At 37.9% G+C, this 15,083-nt stretch overlaps 1 protein-coding gene across 7 annotated transcripts in view; it reads right to left on the reverse strand.

Annotated features, from left to right (window-relative positions):
* Positions 1–3,108: 3,108 nt before the first annotated feature.
* C2H8orf88 (chromosome 2 C8orf88 homolog) overlaps positions 3,109–15,083 on the reverse strand; it is a 28,450-nt gene continuing 16,475 nt past the window's right edge. For 3 of the 7 annotated variants that reach the window (XM_065668568.1, XM_065668574.1, XM_065668569.1), the window contains exons 2-6: positions 12,724–12,870; positions 11,861–11,937; positions 8,709–8,793; positions 5,880–5,986; positions 3,109–3,380 (exon numbers count right to left, since the gene is read on the reverse strand). In XM_065668568.1, the coding sequence (XP_065524640.1) occupies positions 3,342–3,380; positions 5,880–5,986; positions 8,709–8,793; positions 11,861–11,937; positions 12,724–12,870 (455 nt within the window). In that variant the 3' untranslated portion in view covers positions 3,109–3,341. Of the gene's footprint in view, positions 3,381–5,879; positions 5,987–8,708; positions 8,794–11,860; positions 11,938–12,723; positions 12,889–13,446; positions 13,578–14,523; positions 14,541–15,083 lie in introns of those variants that run through there. The other 4 variants (XM_065668571.1, XM_065668570.1, XM_065668572.1 and 1 more) reach the window with 4 other exon arrangements.

Consider the following 15,083-nt stretch of genomic DNA (forward strand, 5'->3'; position numbering starts at 1 on the left):
ACAGGATATTTTCTGCCTAGAACAAGACAAGGCAGTACCATTTTCTGTTCAGCCTCTAGCCCTTCACCTCACAAGAGGAAACATATCTGCCTGTTTGTCAAGCCGTTATAGATCCACAGACTTAACATCTCATGACCAGTTTGCTTTGAACCCTATACCCTTACCACTCAGAAAATATTTTCATTAGATTACTGAATCAAACCCTTTGCCAATGAAGTCAATGGACCCTGAATTCTTGACACAAATGTGGGTGTCACAAAATGACAGGTGCCCATGTTAACGACAAATTTCACCTGTAAATCTTCTTGCAGTAACTCAGCAAAAGTGAATGCTTTTAGTATTGAAGTCCAAAGCTTTCCCAGATTATGATCCAACTACAGATCTGTTAATTTTTTTAAAAGGCACCCAAATAGCCATATTGTACTCACAAAATGATATACCAGTGGAAGTTTAAAAGTTTCTTGTCTTTAGCAAAGTAAAACTACTCATACTCAAGATCTGGCCGGCTTTTATCCTATCAAAGATGCTATCTACTGTATGGCATGTTTTCTTTTGTCATTACTGATCTATAGACAAATGAAATACACTGATATGTGACTGCTGCAGAGTAAATCTGTAAGTGAAAGCAGACACACTACACTGAGTACACTGAGGTTTATGGCATTTTTCCTTTCCACTGGAAAAACCATATTAAAATTATTCTTAAAGAACCTGCTTTAGAATTCCATATCAGTTAGGTGTTGGGGGAACGAAAGTCCTAGTAGGCCATATCTCCTTCTAATAGTTATTCTGCTTTGTATATTGACTAGTAAATATCCTGGTTTCAGCTGAGATAGTTATTTCTCTGTGCTGGGCATCAGTCAGTGGTGGTAAGCAATTTATTGAGTTTTTTGAATTTTCATTTTTTGTTGTTCCCTATTATTACTATTGTTAATATTGTTATCACTATTCCTATTATCACTACATTTTACTTTAGTTATTGAACTGTTCTTATCTCAACCCACAGGTTTTACATTCTTCTAGTTCTTCTCCCCATCCTGCCTGGGGAGAGAGAAGCAGGGAGGTGAGTGAGTGGCTTCCTGGTACTTAGTTGCTGGCAGGGCTTAAACCATGACAGTAAACAAACACTTTGATGAACCATACACCAGAACACATTTGAGACATTTCACTTAAGGGTTTTAAGAGCTACACAAAGAAATTGCCTTCAACACATACTGCAGAAAAAGATCCATAGGACTTACAAATCTCCCAGGGATAAAAACCAACCAATCAACCAACCAACAATTTCAGCTCTCTATAACATTACTTGTAAACAACATACAAGTAATAGAATATACTTGCAACTTTAACTGACTATGTGCTACTAAACATCAAAAAATCCCTGAACTGAAACAAGTTTATTTGAGTAGTTCAGGGAAAGAAATCTAGTGTCTATCAAATGCAACTTGAAAGTTTTCTGCACTTTTATGATTACCAGTCAATACATTCTGATTTAGCTTCGTTATCATTTGTGACAGATACTAGAAAATTGCCTTCAGTGCCCAGATGATGCTGTTGTGGGTGTAAGGGTTTTGAGGGCAACTGTATTCCCACAAATATCTATTATTGACACTTGTCATCTGAAGGATGCTTTCAAAACATCCTTCCCATATAAAACATCCTTACCCATATAAAACATGATTAAAATCTGTCTTGTTCCTCAGTCTTGTCCATTACTTCCACTTTTCAAAGACAAAACCACTGGTCAATTATTTTCAAAGAACTTCAAAGAATGTAAAACATAGGCAGTTCTCTTGCTCTGATCTGATGTCTCAGTGACATGGACAGTGGGACTGAGTGCACCCTCAGCAAGTTTGCCAATGACACTAAACTGTGTGGTTCAGTTGATACGCTGGAGGGAAGGAATGCCATCCAGAGGGACCTTGACACGCTTGTGAGGTGGGCTGATGCCAACCTTATGAAGTTTAACCATGATGAATGCAAGGTCCTACACCTGGGTCAGAGCAATCCCAGGCACAGCTACAGGGTGGCAGAGAAGAGATTCAGAGCAGCCCTGTGGAGAAGGACTTGGGGGTGTTGGTCGATGAGAAAATGAACATGAACCGGCTTCAGTGTGAGCTCGCAGCCGAGAAAGCCAACTGTATCCTGGGCTGCACCAAAAGGAGCGTGACCAGCAGGTTGAAGGAGGTGATCCTGCCCCTCTGCTCTGCTCTCGTGAGACCTCACCTGGAGTATTGTGTGCAGTTCTGATGTCCTCACCATAAAAAAGGACATGGAACTGCTGGAACAAGTCCAGAGGAGGGCCACGAGGATGATCAGGGGACTGGAGCACCTCCCGTATGAAGACAGGCTGAGAAAGTTGGGGCTGTTCATCCTGGAGAAGAGAAAGCTGCGTGGATACCTCACAGCAGCCTTCCAGTACCTGAAGGGGTCCTATAAGGATGCTGTGGAGGGACTCTTCATTAGGGACTGTAATGACAGGACAAGGAGTAATGGGTTAAAACTTAAACAGGGGAAGTTTAGATTGGATATAAGGAATGAATTCTTTCCTGTGAGGGTGGTGAGGCACCGGAATGAGTTGCCCAGGGAGGTTGTGAGTGCTCCATCCCTGGCAGTGTTCAAGGCCAGGCTGGACAGAGCTTTGGGTGACACGGTTTAGTGTTTGATGTCCCTGCCCATGGCAGGGGGTTTGGAACTAGATGATCTTAAGGTCCTTTCCAACCCAAACTATTCTATGATTATATGATCCATAATGAGATAGATTTCATGTTTTAGTGAAACTTAGTAGCAAGAGACTTTGTAATTTGAAAGAAGGTACGTATCCATAAAATACTAAGGATGTACTAACTTGTGTCAAGTTGGAGATTTCAAATTAAGAAAGAAACCAGTGAAGTTTTGGGGGAAAAAAAAAATAAGCTAGAGGGGCACATACCCTAAGACAGCTGAAATTTGACACAGGCATTATTAGTGTCATTCCATTATTAGTGCTAATGAAGGGTGGTGGGAGCATGCAAAAAGCCCCAGTCAAGCATTGGTTTAGAATTTATGGTCAGACACACTACATGGCTACATAACACAGACAATTCAAGGAAAAAATCCTGCCACAGCAACATGTAGAATTTTTTATTTTCACTGTAATTGTTATTACCATCTCAGGCTTTACAAATTAAAGGTTTGGCTTTTAACACAGTCAGGCAATTACAGGAAGAAACAGGCTTTTTTGCAAATTTCACTGGGTTCTACTTTCATCTGCAGGCACCCAAGTACCTTCAAAAATCTTAAAAGATCTACATCACATGTAGCTCCTTCATTGATGGATTTCTCATATTCCAAAGAACTTGTCACTTCTTGCACATGTCAATTAAAGGCCTGCTCTTTTCCTGTAAGACAAATAAACCATCAAATTACTTCCGTTCTAAGAGGTCATTTAAATGGAAGTTTTTAGGTGTCTGCTTATAACCCATTTCTACTCCACATACATTTAACAATTTTGTTTGGTTTTGGTTTTGTTCTTTTGTTATGTTTGGATTTTCTGATTGATGCAAACAGCTCTACTTTCATTAATCATACAGACTTCATCTGAAATCTGTCTGGAAGACATTGTCAACACAGAGACTTCAGTTCAAATGCTGAGCTATGTATAGGCAGACCTGATCCCCATGTCTCAAAAACCCCCAGTGTCCTTCAAGACAAATGCAACCCACAGCCTCCTAATGGCAACCACAGCATCTGCCTTGTACAAGTCGCTCTAGGAAGCTTTCTCCCTCTGAAAATACGGCTTTCACTCAACGATGGGAATATACTTCAGCAGTAATTTAAAAAAAAATCAGAACTAGGGAAAAGTCCTGAGATGGGCAAGAACTAACTGAATAGTCAATTCAGTGGCAAACTGTTGACAATCACCTGCTCCTAAATACAAGCTCACTGACAATGGGATTTCTAGCAAGGTTCTTATACTTTTAAGTGAGGTCCTACAACACTCTTGGGAACAATGGTAATTTTTTCCTCTTCCTTGCCAATACAGAAACTGCTTAGTGAAAAGTAAGCACGTATATCCATGCAGCCATACAAAATGTATCTTAAGACAGTTCACATCCAAAGAGCTTAAATGTTTAACTCATCCTAATATGCTGCCAAACTCCCAAATTACTAAAAATTCAGTATCTACACAAAATTCAACACTGGAATACAAGAGTGGCTGTTTTACCCTGTATTAACATCAAAACATTTATTCTAGTCAATTCAGATATGCAGACTATCACTAACCAAGTTTCTTCTGAATTAGGACTGGCAAGCTGATACTACTACCTTTATATACTAAAGAGAGCAAGTATACTTACAATACCTTTTTCAACACTCTCCAGGATCACACAGCAAATTCTCCAGCTTTTGCTCTCTTTTAGTAACAGGATTTTTTTCCTTTAGCTTCCTACTTAACCATCCATACTTTGTGCTTGAGACACTGGTAATGATAGCTAAGTGATACACTTTATGTTACTTTAATTCAATATCCTGACTAATAAGGGTTTCTAATTTACCCATCCGCTTTTGCAGCTGAATAGAATCAGAAAACTCGGGTTTTTTATATGTATGATAAACTAGCATATGCAGAGGAAAGATTTTAACAGCAGGCCTCAGAGTCAGTTACTCTATATTTCTAACAACATAACTATATATAACTGAGTCGTACAGACATAGATCCCCCAGCCCCAAAACAATCTCTTAAAATACATGCAACCCATCTTGGCTTGCACCAGTTTTTACTATCCTTATTTCCCTCTATCCAAATTATTTGCAATTTTGCCATGTCATGAGCAATTTTAGAGTTCATTCATCCACTGATTACATTCTGCAGGGATTCTCTTTTACTTACATAAGTAAGTACAACATAAGCATGTGAAAATGTATATATTATCGAGATTTGCCCCCCTTGGAAACTCAAGTGACAGGAAGAGGGGAAAAGAAGTTGGGAAATTCAAGAGTTGTAACTTCCTATCTGCAAGCTTTCATCTTGAGGACATGTCAAAAGTAAGATCAAGGAAGGCCAATTTCTGTCATATATTAACTTTCCCCCCCCCCCCCCCAAGGATCAGAAGTTCAAAACTTTCAAACTGTGGCCAACACAGCAGTCATCCGGACATAATTCTCCAGGATAGGAATCCTACTTCTAGAAGAAATACACCCTTATGGCCTCAAAGGCAGCCTAGTATTTAGCCTGATTTGATATATTGTTTATACCCAAGAATGTTTTCCCATACCTGATGTGTGGAATGCAAGGCATTAAATTTTTTTTCTCTAAGCATACAAAGTCTTTGAGGATTACTTCCTCTTACAGGTTAAGGTGGCACTCCTGGATATCCTTCACATTCATCATTCATTTTTACTCATTTCTCCCCAATACCACAGATGAGGAATGTTAACACAAACCGTATTAAGCTCATCAGTGGACACTGATGCATGGACAATTTAAACACTGAAACCAGACTTTCACAAAGCCAGAAATTTATCAAGATTGCTCTCTTTTATTTTCAGAAGACAGATACAGAATTCACACAGACTACTAAAGCTATGTACTGTGATTTCATGGTAGAAAGCTTTTGTATGATTCCATACTGACTTTTAATTTGGAATTTTTGGAAAAAAATTGGAAAAAAAAAAACCAAAACACTTTTCCTTTGTATGGCACTTGCCATAGTTAAGATGCCAAATACTGATTGGGGAAATCAGGTACAAAAATAACAGAGCCAAACTGTACAATCTGTCTTTTGACAGTTTTATCAATTTGGCAGGCAAGTCAGAAGAAAAATGTTTCCTACCAAATAGGCTGTCAAAACCTCCATGACTGCTTTACAACTTCAGTTAATAAAAAATGCACTTACTGGCTTTTCAAGTACAATTGGATGATCAGGAAGAAACTCTGGCTTCTTCTGAGAGAGAGAAACACTTGAAAGTTTCAGAAGGAAATCCCTGCTGTATTTGATCCTTCCTGTCAATACACAAAATTACAATGTTTGACGTTGTTCAAGGCATTAAGGTTCAGAATTCGGAAAACTGATTTATTTCTTCTACAAAGGTGGAAATGCTGCACATAGAATACAAAAATCAGTAGTAAAACCAACAGTAATTTAAGTCTGACCTTGTCTTAGGATAATTTGTAGGAAATTCAAGAGAATTTCACTTTATCAAATTGACTTATTTGAAAACTTAGGGCTTTCATTTTTCCCTTGTTTAAAAACATATGATGAAGATGACTTCTATGAGGCCTTCAATATAGTCCCCCACAACACCCTTCTCTCTAAACTGAGACATATTGATTTGATGGATTGTTTGGTGGATGAGGAATTGGTCAGATGGTCACATCCAGAGGGTAGTGGTCAACGGCTCAATGTCCAGATGCATATCATTGATGAGTGGTGTCCCTCAGGCGCCTGTACTGGGACCAGTACTGTTTAATATCTTCATTAATGACACAGACAGAAGGATAGAGTGCATCCTCAACAGGTTTGCAGAGAACACTAAGCTCAAGTGGTGCAGCTGACATGCCTGAGGGACCTGGACAAGCTTGAGAATTAGGTCCATGTGAACCTTGTAAGGTTTAACATGGCCAAGTGAAAGGTCCTGCATATGGGGCAAGGCAAAATCCTGGTACCAATAGAGGCTGGGGGATGAAGGGATTGAGAACAACCCTGCTAAGGACTTGAGGTTACTGGTGGATGAAAAACTGGACATGGGACAGCAGTGTGGACACATAGCCCAGAAAGCCAAATAAATTCTGGGCTGCATTAAAAAAAAAAGAAGCATGACCAGCAGGTCAAAGGAGGTGATTCTGCCCCTCTTCGTGAGACCCTACCTGGAGGTAGTGCATCCAGCTCTGCAGCCCTCAGCACTGGAGCAGGAACATTCAAGGTCAGGTTGGACAGGGCCCTGAGCAACCTGATCTAGTTGAAGATGTCCCTGCTCATTGCAATGAGGTTAGACTAGATGACCTGTAAAGGTCCCTTCCAACTCAAAAGTATTGTATGATTCTGAAAGAAAGCAACAAAGTGATTGAGATAGCAGTAACAAGCACTTAAGAACTGCAGAGACAGATAACTGAACAGATATGAAACGGAAATTCTTATCTAGAATTTAAGGTACAACTGGAGATAAAAATGGAGTTCCAGTGGAAATCTTACAATGCAATGGAAATATTTGTAGACAGCAGCTGAACAACAGGACCTTTGAAGTTGTGCTACAACTTTTCTTAAGGAAAGAATAAACGACAATCTACAAACAAATGAAAGGCCTTTGAAAACAAGTGTTGAAAAAAGTTTAACATTATGGACAAATGGGGAGTAGTCTCAGCAAGGCACTTTACAAAAAAGACCCAATGTGATGACTTATACATGAGACTAGGATCTGATGAGAAGATCCTAGATCTTAAATGATCTTGTAAAACACAACAGACTCAACACACCACAAGCAGAATCAGTAAACAGAATCAGAAACAGATAGAACTTGACAAGCCTGACAGCAAACTAGGCCTGAGGAACAGTATTCTATTTACTAAGATCAAGAATAGAAGAAACAAACCTGAGCCTGAAAGGGTTACATGGAAGACTTAACTTTCAAATTAGTCACACGACAGTGTAAAATTACTGCTCAAGAACCTGGGTGATGGCAACCTCAGACTGAGGAAAAATAGGAAGGACTCACAAAAATTTAACAGAATTATTTCAATTCTTGAGTACTAAGAGTAACTGAACAAACCAAGTCTCCAGAGATTACTTAAGGATTGGAGATTGCAGATGGAGACTTGAGATGCCTGATTACAGGAAGATATGAACAGAAGAAACTGTCTCAATGAACTGATGACCTAATGTGGATCACTGTCACAGCTCCTGTGACGTATTTAAGAATGAGAATTAGGCAGGAAGCAGTGCAGAGGAGGACTGTGAGGATACATCTGGGATCTGGGATTATTCCTTAATGAAAAAAAGAGTAAAAGGTTGGCTTGTTTAAACTACCAAACAATGACAAGAACACTGTTATATTTTAATGAGTACTGAGTGATAGGCAGTACAAAAAGAAAAGCATAAGAACCAATATTTAAGGACAGTGTTGACAGAAGAACAAACTGTCTAGAACTAAACATAAAACAAATTGATTTCTAACCATCAGAAAATTAATGTTTCAGAAGCATTGTAGTTAAGAGTAGGAAAACGAAGCCAAACTGCTAAATTCTTTAATTGGGTCTATGCAATAATCTGCATGCCATGACTGAGCCCTGCAACAGGCTAATGGATGCAACTCAAATCTGTACTACTCTACACAGAAGCACTTTACACAAAACCAGGATTTTGTGTGAAGATTTTTTTTATGCTTGGTTGTTTTTTTTTATTTGTTTTTGTGGTCCCCCCAAAGTAACCCCAAAACAACAAAACAAAATGAAGGAAAAAAGACAGGTACACCCTTGTAAGTGAGCAAATCTACAAGTGGAGGTTTCTCACCTCAGCTGTGGCCAATTTGTACACTTTCTCTAGAGTGTTATATGAAAAACAAAAATGTTTCATGTAGCTCTCAAAATGTGATACAGAAAAAAGCCAAACTCTCTAAGCACCAGTTAATCAGAAAAAGTAATATTCATTCTATCCCATGTTGCTTTGAAGTTCAGTTGTCTTCTATCCAGAAAATGTAACTCTGACACAAATCTTTATGCAGTATTTTACCTTTTTTTGCTTCTGATTCATGCTGGTTTGGTTGATGGGGCATCACAGTTTGAGTTAAAATCTTCACTTCAGTCATTTCAGATAACTAAAATAGGGAGGAAAGAATTAAACATTTTTTGATATATTTCACAGCATTAAGTTATGAAGTTTGTTTACATTAAGCACACTAAAACACAGATGTGTGTTTCTGGGTTTCTTAGTCAAAAATAATAATTGCAGCACAGTTTAATTTGCACCTGTAGAATGTTTGTTACTCTTGATTACATACAATAAAGGAATAGTTCAACTACCTACAAAACAGTATAGGTAACCACATTTGAGACAGCAATCTTTTAGACAGAATCTCACAGTGCTGTTGTTAGTTTTTAAAAGTAACAAACACAATTATCTCCTTTTCTCTGAACTCTCCCAGAACAGAGCCAGAAGCTGCTATACTTGGGAATAATAAAAGCAGGAAGGACTTTCCTTAAGACCAAGAGAGAGATTAGGATTCTCTCACCAAGAAAAACGTTTCATAAGCGTGAAGACTTAACAACTACAGTATAACACTGAGTTCCTTCCAGCTGCCAAAACCTTGAGCTACTTTGGAAAGTAGGCCAGCTGTTTACTCTCAACAGTTTGACTCAGCTCTCAAAATGTCTCCACAGGTTTGGCTGAGGAATTGTAATCTCATTCTGAGACAGATTTAGAATCACAGAATCACAGAATACCTAGGGTTGGAAAGGACCTTAAGATCATCTAGTTCCAACCCCATGCCATGGGCAGGAACACCTAGCACTACACCATGTCACCCAAGACTACATCCAACCTGGCCTTGAACACTGCCAGGGATGGAGCGTTCACAACTTCATTGGGCAACCCATTCCAGTGCCTCATCTGGGAAGGGACAGGCGGAAATGGTGGGGGAGAGCAGAAAGAACTGAAAATTTTGGGAAGCAGCTGCAAAAGCAGAAGAGGTCCTATTATCTGGACCGTAACTGTATCACCAGCTTTCACAGTGTGCTAAGAGTAGAAATTGTGAAATAGCAAAATATTTCTAGTATATTATCCACCCTGCTTGCACTTCCATTTTTTGTGGTTTAAATTCAGTTATCTTTTCCTGACTTGTCTAAAACTGGGGGGAAAAAAAAAAAATCTGAAAAAATCTCGGGATTTTGGAGAATGAAGTTAACAGAGAACCACACTGCCAATTCTAACTGCTTTGTGATGTTCAACTAGTCTTCACAAGTCTAAGCTATTTAAAGGCTTTTTCCAAGTACAAACAAGGATTTAACATACTCTTAAATCCACAAGAAAAATACATACATGATAAAGCAGAATTTACAGCAATGTGCCAGTGTCAACACAGTATTTTCACATTTCTTCCTGCACCACTTCCTGCCAACTGCTTTATAATATCGAGAATTCCCTTATTTTCAGTTTTCAGTCCAAAACTTAACATTTGAGCATCACCACTCGTAACAGTACTCTTACACACATTCCTACCTGAAATCTATCTACAAAGAATGGAATCCATTTATAAAGAATAACCCAAGAGCAGGGCACATATTTCTGAAGCTCAACATCATTTTTAAATAGTAGATAAGACGTAGTAATTTAAAGCTGATACTGACTGATGTGAGACTTTTCAAGCATCTCTCTCTACCTCAAATAGATCTGAGGTAGTGGACTTAACACTCTCCAGATCTGAAAATTCCTTGCACACCATGAAGTAATAAAATTTATTCTTTGCTTTAAATTATCCAGTTAGGGCACAGCGAGCATTCAGGCTTCACTTTCACTCTGAACACCAGTTTGGCAGAAATTCCCTAGAATCAAAGTTAACATCTTACATACAAGCACTGTCACCGTGCTCATTATTAACAGTAGCTCTTCTCCACTTCCTCTAAGGCTTAAGATTAAAAGCTTCAGACTCAGTAGTTTTAATTCTATAATTCACTGTTCTTTGTACTGAGTTGAATCTAACACTGAACAGCACTCCTGATGTTCCATAATTATGATGCTTTTCTTCCTGGCAGAAGTCTAAGCAGCTTTAAGTGTGCATACTAAATATATCAGAGTAAAGTAGTTTGGAGAATTCAGTTGCCAGATTCTTCTTCTGTTCTTTCACTGCTTTAAGAACCTGGTTTGTGAAGAGTTGGCATTTCTTTTGTTTCTAAAGCCTCCTTTACTTTTTAAACATCTCTAAGTTTATGGCAAATATATGCTTTACAAATATATAAATATGCTTTACTTTTTAAAATCTTCATCATTCACCATACTTTCCAGAAAGTAACCTGTATTTTGTGTATTAACCTATATTAACTTCAATTTATTCCCTCTTTAATAGATCGTCACGACATAAAGACTATCACTGGTATAAAAAGTTGTAACAAGCTGGTTTTCCTTTAGCCCTACTAAGTGTTACAGCAAAACTTGTTTTTCACTTTACAGTGTGTTTAATGTTGTGCTTGTTTATCTTTTGTAAAAGGTACTATACTGGAGGAGGAGAAAGGAACGGGGATGAGGATAATTAAAGTTTTATGCTTGTACAATACAGAACACTATTACTGTCTTGCCAAAAAAGCAGTAAGATTTAAAGTATGTGAAATACAATTACAGTTTTGAAGGACAAGTTCTAGAAGTGAAATATATACATTTTTATACATATATTATTCTAGGAATGGGGACATTTCACCATATCAGGAGCCAAAGAGTAAATGGGTAACAACGTACAGCTTTTTCAGATCATCACTGATGCTTTTTGAAACGTAATATTCAGCAAGATTAAAAAAAATAATAAAAATTCTAATGTTATTCTTTACACATAATAAACAAAGACTGTATATGAGTACTTTTAAGTTTTAAACAGCTGTCTTAAATTCAATGAAGACTAAAGAAATGCCACAGAGATTTTTGTAAGATTCTATCTGAATAAGCAATTCATAGAATGCATTTTTCAGATGCTAGTATACACAAATATCAGGGAAGGGCATTCATGAAACTCATACTTCTTTTTAACACTTCTGACACTGCTAGTTTATAACATCAAGGACACTCCTAGCTCGAAATAGTTTACACTTGATAACATAAGGGAACAGCTGACCTCCAATTCATAACAGTTTAGAATAAATTCCATCAGCTTTGTAATCTTTTATTTACTCAGCACTCACCCGGTCAACCTTACTCTGCAAACATACTTCAGTGTTGACAGGTAATTCAGTCTGAAAGTTTAACGCAATGGCTGATTCTGGAGAAGACACAGAAAACATTCAGAATTTTAAAAAAAAAAAACCCAAAACATTTAAATATACTCCACATTTTTATTTTGTGATTAACTGCCACAAGAACATTGCTGAAATCCATCTGCAAAGACATTATATGGGCATGTAGTCAAAACCTGAAATTTTGAATCACCATAGGACCATTTTTCCATTTCTCCCATGAAGTTTAAAGAAAGTAAAAATTTATCATGTTCACATCAGCACTGCTGTTACTTTCTCTGGCCACCAGTATTTCTAATTTAACAATAATAGTAGCTGTAATACTTCAATATCTAGATAGCATACACAGGTTTAAAAACAAGCCCACATCTGACATAAATACTGCATGTTTTTTCCTAAGGCTTTTGAAGGCTAGACAAGAACAGTACAATGCAGTATAGCGTGCTTGCAATAAAACCTAAACAATAATCTATGTTACATTATGTGTGTTTTATGTTTTCAAAGCAGGAGTCAACTAATCCAAGAAATTAGATATAATAGAGAAGCCTTATCCAGCTTTCTGAAGCTAGAATTTCAGATACCAAGCTAGAACAACACCAAAGAGTTCTGCATAAACCTAATACAGTTTAAATTCAGGCTTTATCAGAGAGATGATGCAGTAAACTCAACACACAGCAAGACATTTACACATGACTGCAGTTTGAACAAAGTCATTAAAAAAAAAATCCAAGTCACCTTACTTGTCCTTGTTATCTCCTTAAAAGCAACTGCAGCTTTGGCAAAGTGAACTGTATGGTACCCATGCTACTCACCTTGTTTAGAAGACAGATGATGCACAGGTCGTGCTGGCTGAAGGGGTTTACCAATAAACTTTTTAGTTTCCTTTAACATTTTGTAGCACAACACTTGTAAAAAACCACCAGAAGTCAATACAGAGCATTCAGTTCCACATGGGGATGCTAAGAAAAAACAGCAGACTATCTACTACTCATTAATTGCATTTGACAAGAGGATATACTAGATTTTAGTATCTGGACAGGAAAAAAATGTAAGGCCTAACACAGAAATTTTATAACATGATAGAATATACTGGACAGAATTTGCATAAGGACAGAATCAGACATACCTCTCATTTTCCTTCCAACTGAGCTACCCTAGCTTTTTTTTTTTTAAAGATTTTCTTTTTCTATATGCTTGTCTGTACACTTGGAGAAAGGAGATGGGGACACATGATGGAAATGAAGGTGTTTTTTAACAATTTAATAAACTGGGTTTATTAACACCAGTGTACCCTTTACAGTCTACTGGCTGTAGGAGTTCCATATATATATATATGTATATAAAACTTGCATAATTGACTTTTAATATCTACTTTAGTTAAAATAATACAGTTTTGCAACTTTCCACTCAGTTTAGCTGCTTACAGAAGCACCAAAAACTGCTAAGATGGTGCTGGCTGACAGATCTCCACTATATGTAAACCATTGGTCGTAAAATCTTAACTTGTAATATCTATACCTTAATTTTTCTCTTACCCCCCTCCAATCTCCTTTGTCAACTGGGAGATTTCATCATTTGAAGGATCTTCAACTTCTTTTAGAGAAAAAGAATAGCAGAAACAACTAACACAATAATGAATGGTGCTGAAATTGTTTTCTCTAAGAGACTTTACAAGACAAGGGAATAATTGCTATAATAAAAAAAATCCAAAGTACACAATCATGACTTCAAGGGTTAAAACTATAGAGATAGCCAGTTCCAGTATGGAAAAGGAGAGAAGTTAGGCTATTTAAAACATGATCCAGTATCACTCCCTACGTTAACAGGTCTTTGCATTAGAGGTATGGGGGGGGGGGAGGAAATAACCTGAAGATTTACTAAACTATAATCTTTTTAAGTTGAACACTTAACTTTTAATATATTCAAGTAATAACTTTCCAACATAGCTAATTTGAACCTATTCAGGTTTAGAAACCAACTGTTAAATCTTTACTGTCTGAATTACAGCAGTTGAGCAAAAGTCAGGAAAAAAATCTGGCTTGATTCCCTGTGTATGCTACCTTCTCACCTTAAAAATGAAAGATTGAAAGCTGTAGTCAAAAGCAACAATCAAAATTCCTGCAAGTGAATGAACTGGAACTACTGATATGAAAGATTTCATTTTATCCAGATTAGGAATGCTTGTTTAAATCATATTTATTCAAGATACTAAATTTCCACATAAAGCAATGCAGTAACATTTGCATTGGAAGATTAAAAAAATCAAGTTTTCCTCTGTGCCCTGACTGCAACTGGTATGTACCCTTTTTAAAAACAGGAGAAACTGCTTAAGAGGCTGACTGGCTAGCTTCTAGAAGATAGCACACCTCTATTTTTAGTGCTCTCCTTACTGTAAAACCAAGATCACTTATGGTGACAGCAAAACGGTACATTTTGCCCCTTTGCCCCAACCCCAAATTTCTATTTTAAGGATTTCTAAGAAACCCCATACTCCGAAAACAAGGGAAATAGAACACAGTATGAGACAGAGTGAATTTTGGGAGAGGGGAAATTAAAAAACAGCTCTATTTCCTTCTTTAAGTACAAGAGGCTAGAAAAAGATCTCATATTACCTAGCCCAACCTTCTTGTATTAATAGTGTTCTATCAAGAAAAGGAGAGAAGAATTAGTTTTAATAGCTGACCAACAAACTGCTTCTGTAAGAGACTACTACTTCAGAGGTGCCTTCTGCACCCCAAGACCTCCCCCTTACGAAGGCCATGTTGCTTCTCAGGAGTTGCTCCAGCTGGTGACCTGCCCACTGAGAAGAAGCTCCATGCATTAGCAAACGGGCCTAGCAGAGTTTCTGCATGACCTTTTGGTTTGGGGCATCTGAACAAATTGGACATTCACAGTAGACAGCTGAAGAGGGCCATCAGAAATGTTCTTTGGAACACTCTTTTCTGAACACATGAATGAGAATTAACACAATTCTTGTGAAAACCCCCTCAGTGACCCGCAGGCCCATGAGTAACCAAAACCTGACAATCCCCCCTCACCCAAAGAGGCACAGCGCTGTTCCACCCAGCGCCCTCACCACAGCCCACAACCAGCCATCACAGTTCCCCACCAGCCGGGCAGAAGCCACCACCCTCCCGCGCAAGGGGCAAGCGGCGGTGTTCCCCGGTGTGTC

Source organism: Lathamus discolor, chromosome 2 (genome assembly GCF_037157495.1).
Source record: "Lathamus discolor isolate bLatDis1 chromosome 2, bLatDis1.hap1, whole genome shotgun sequence".
Taxonomy (NCBI): Eukaryota; Metazoa; Chordata; class Aves; order Psittaciformes; family Psittacidae; genus Lathamus; species Lathamus discolor.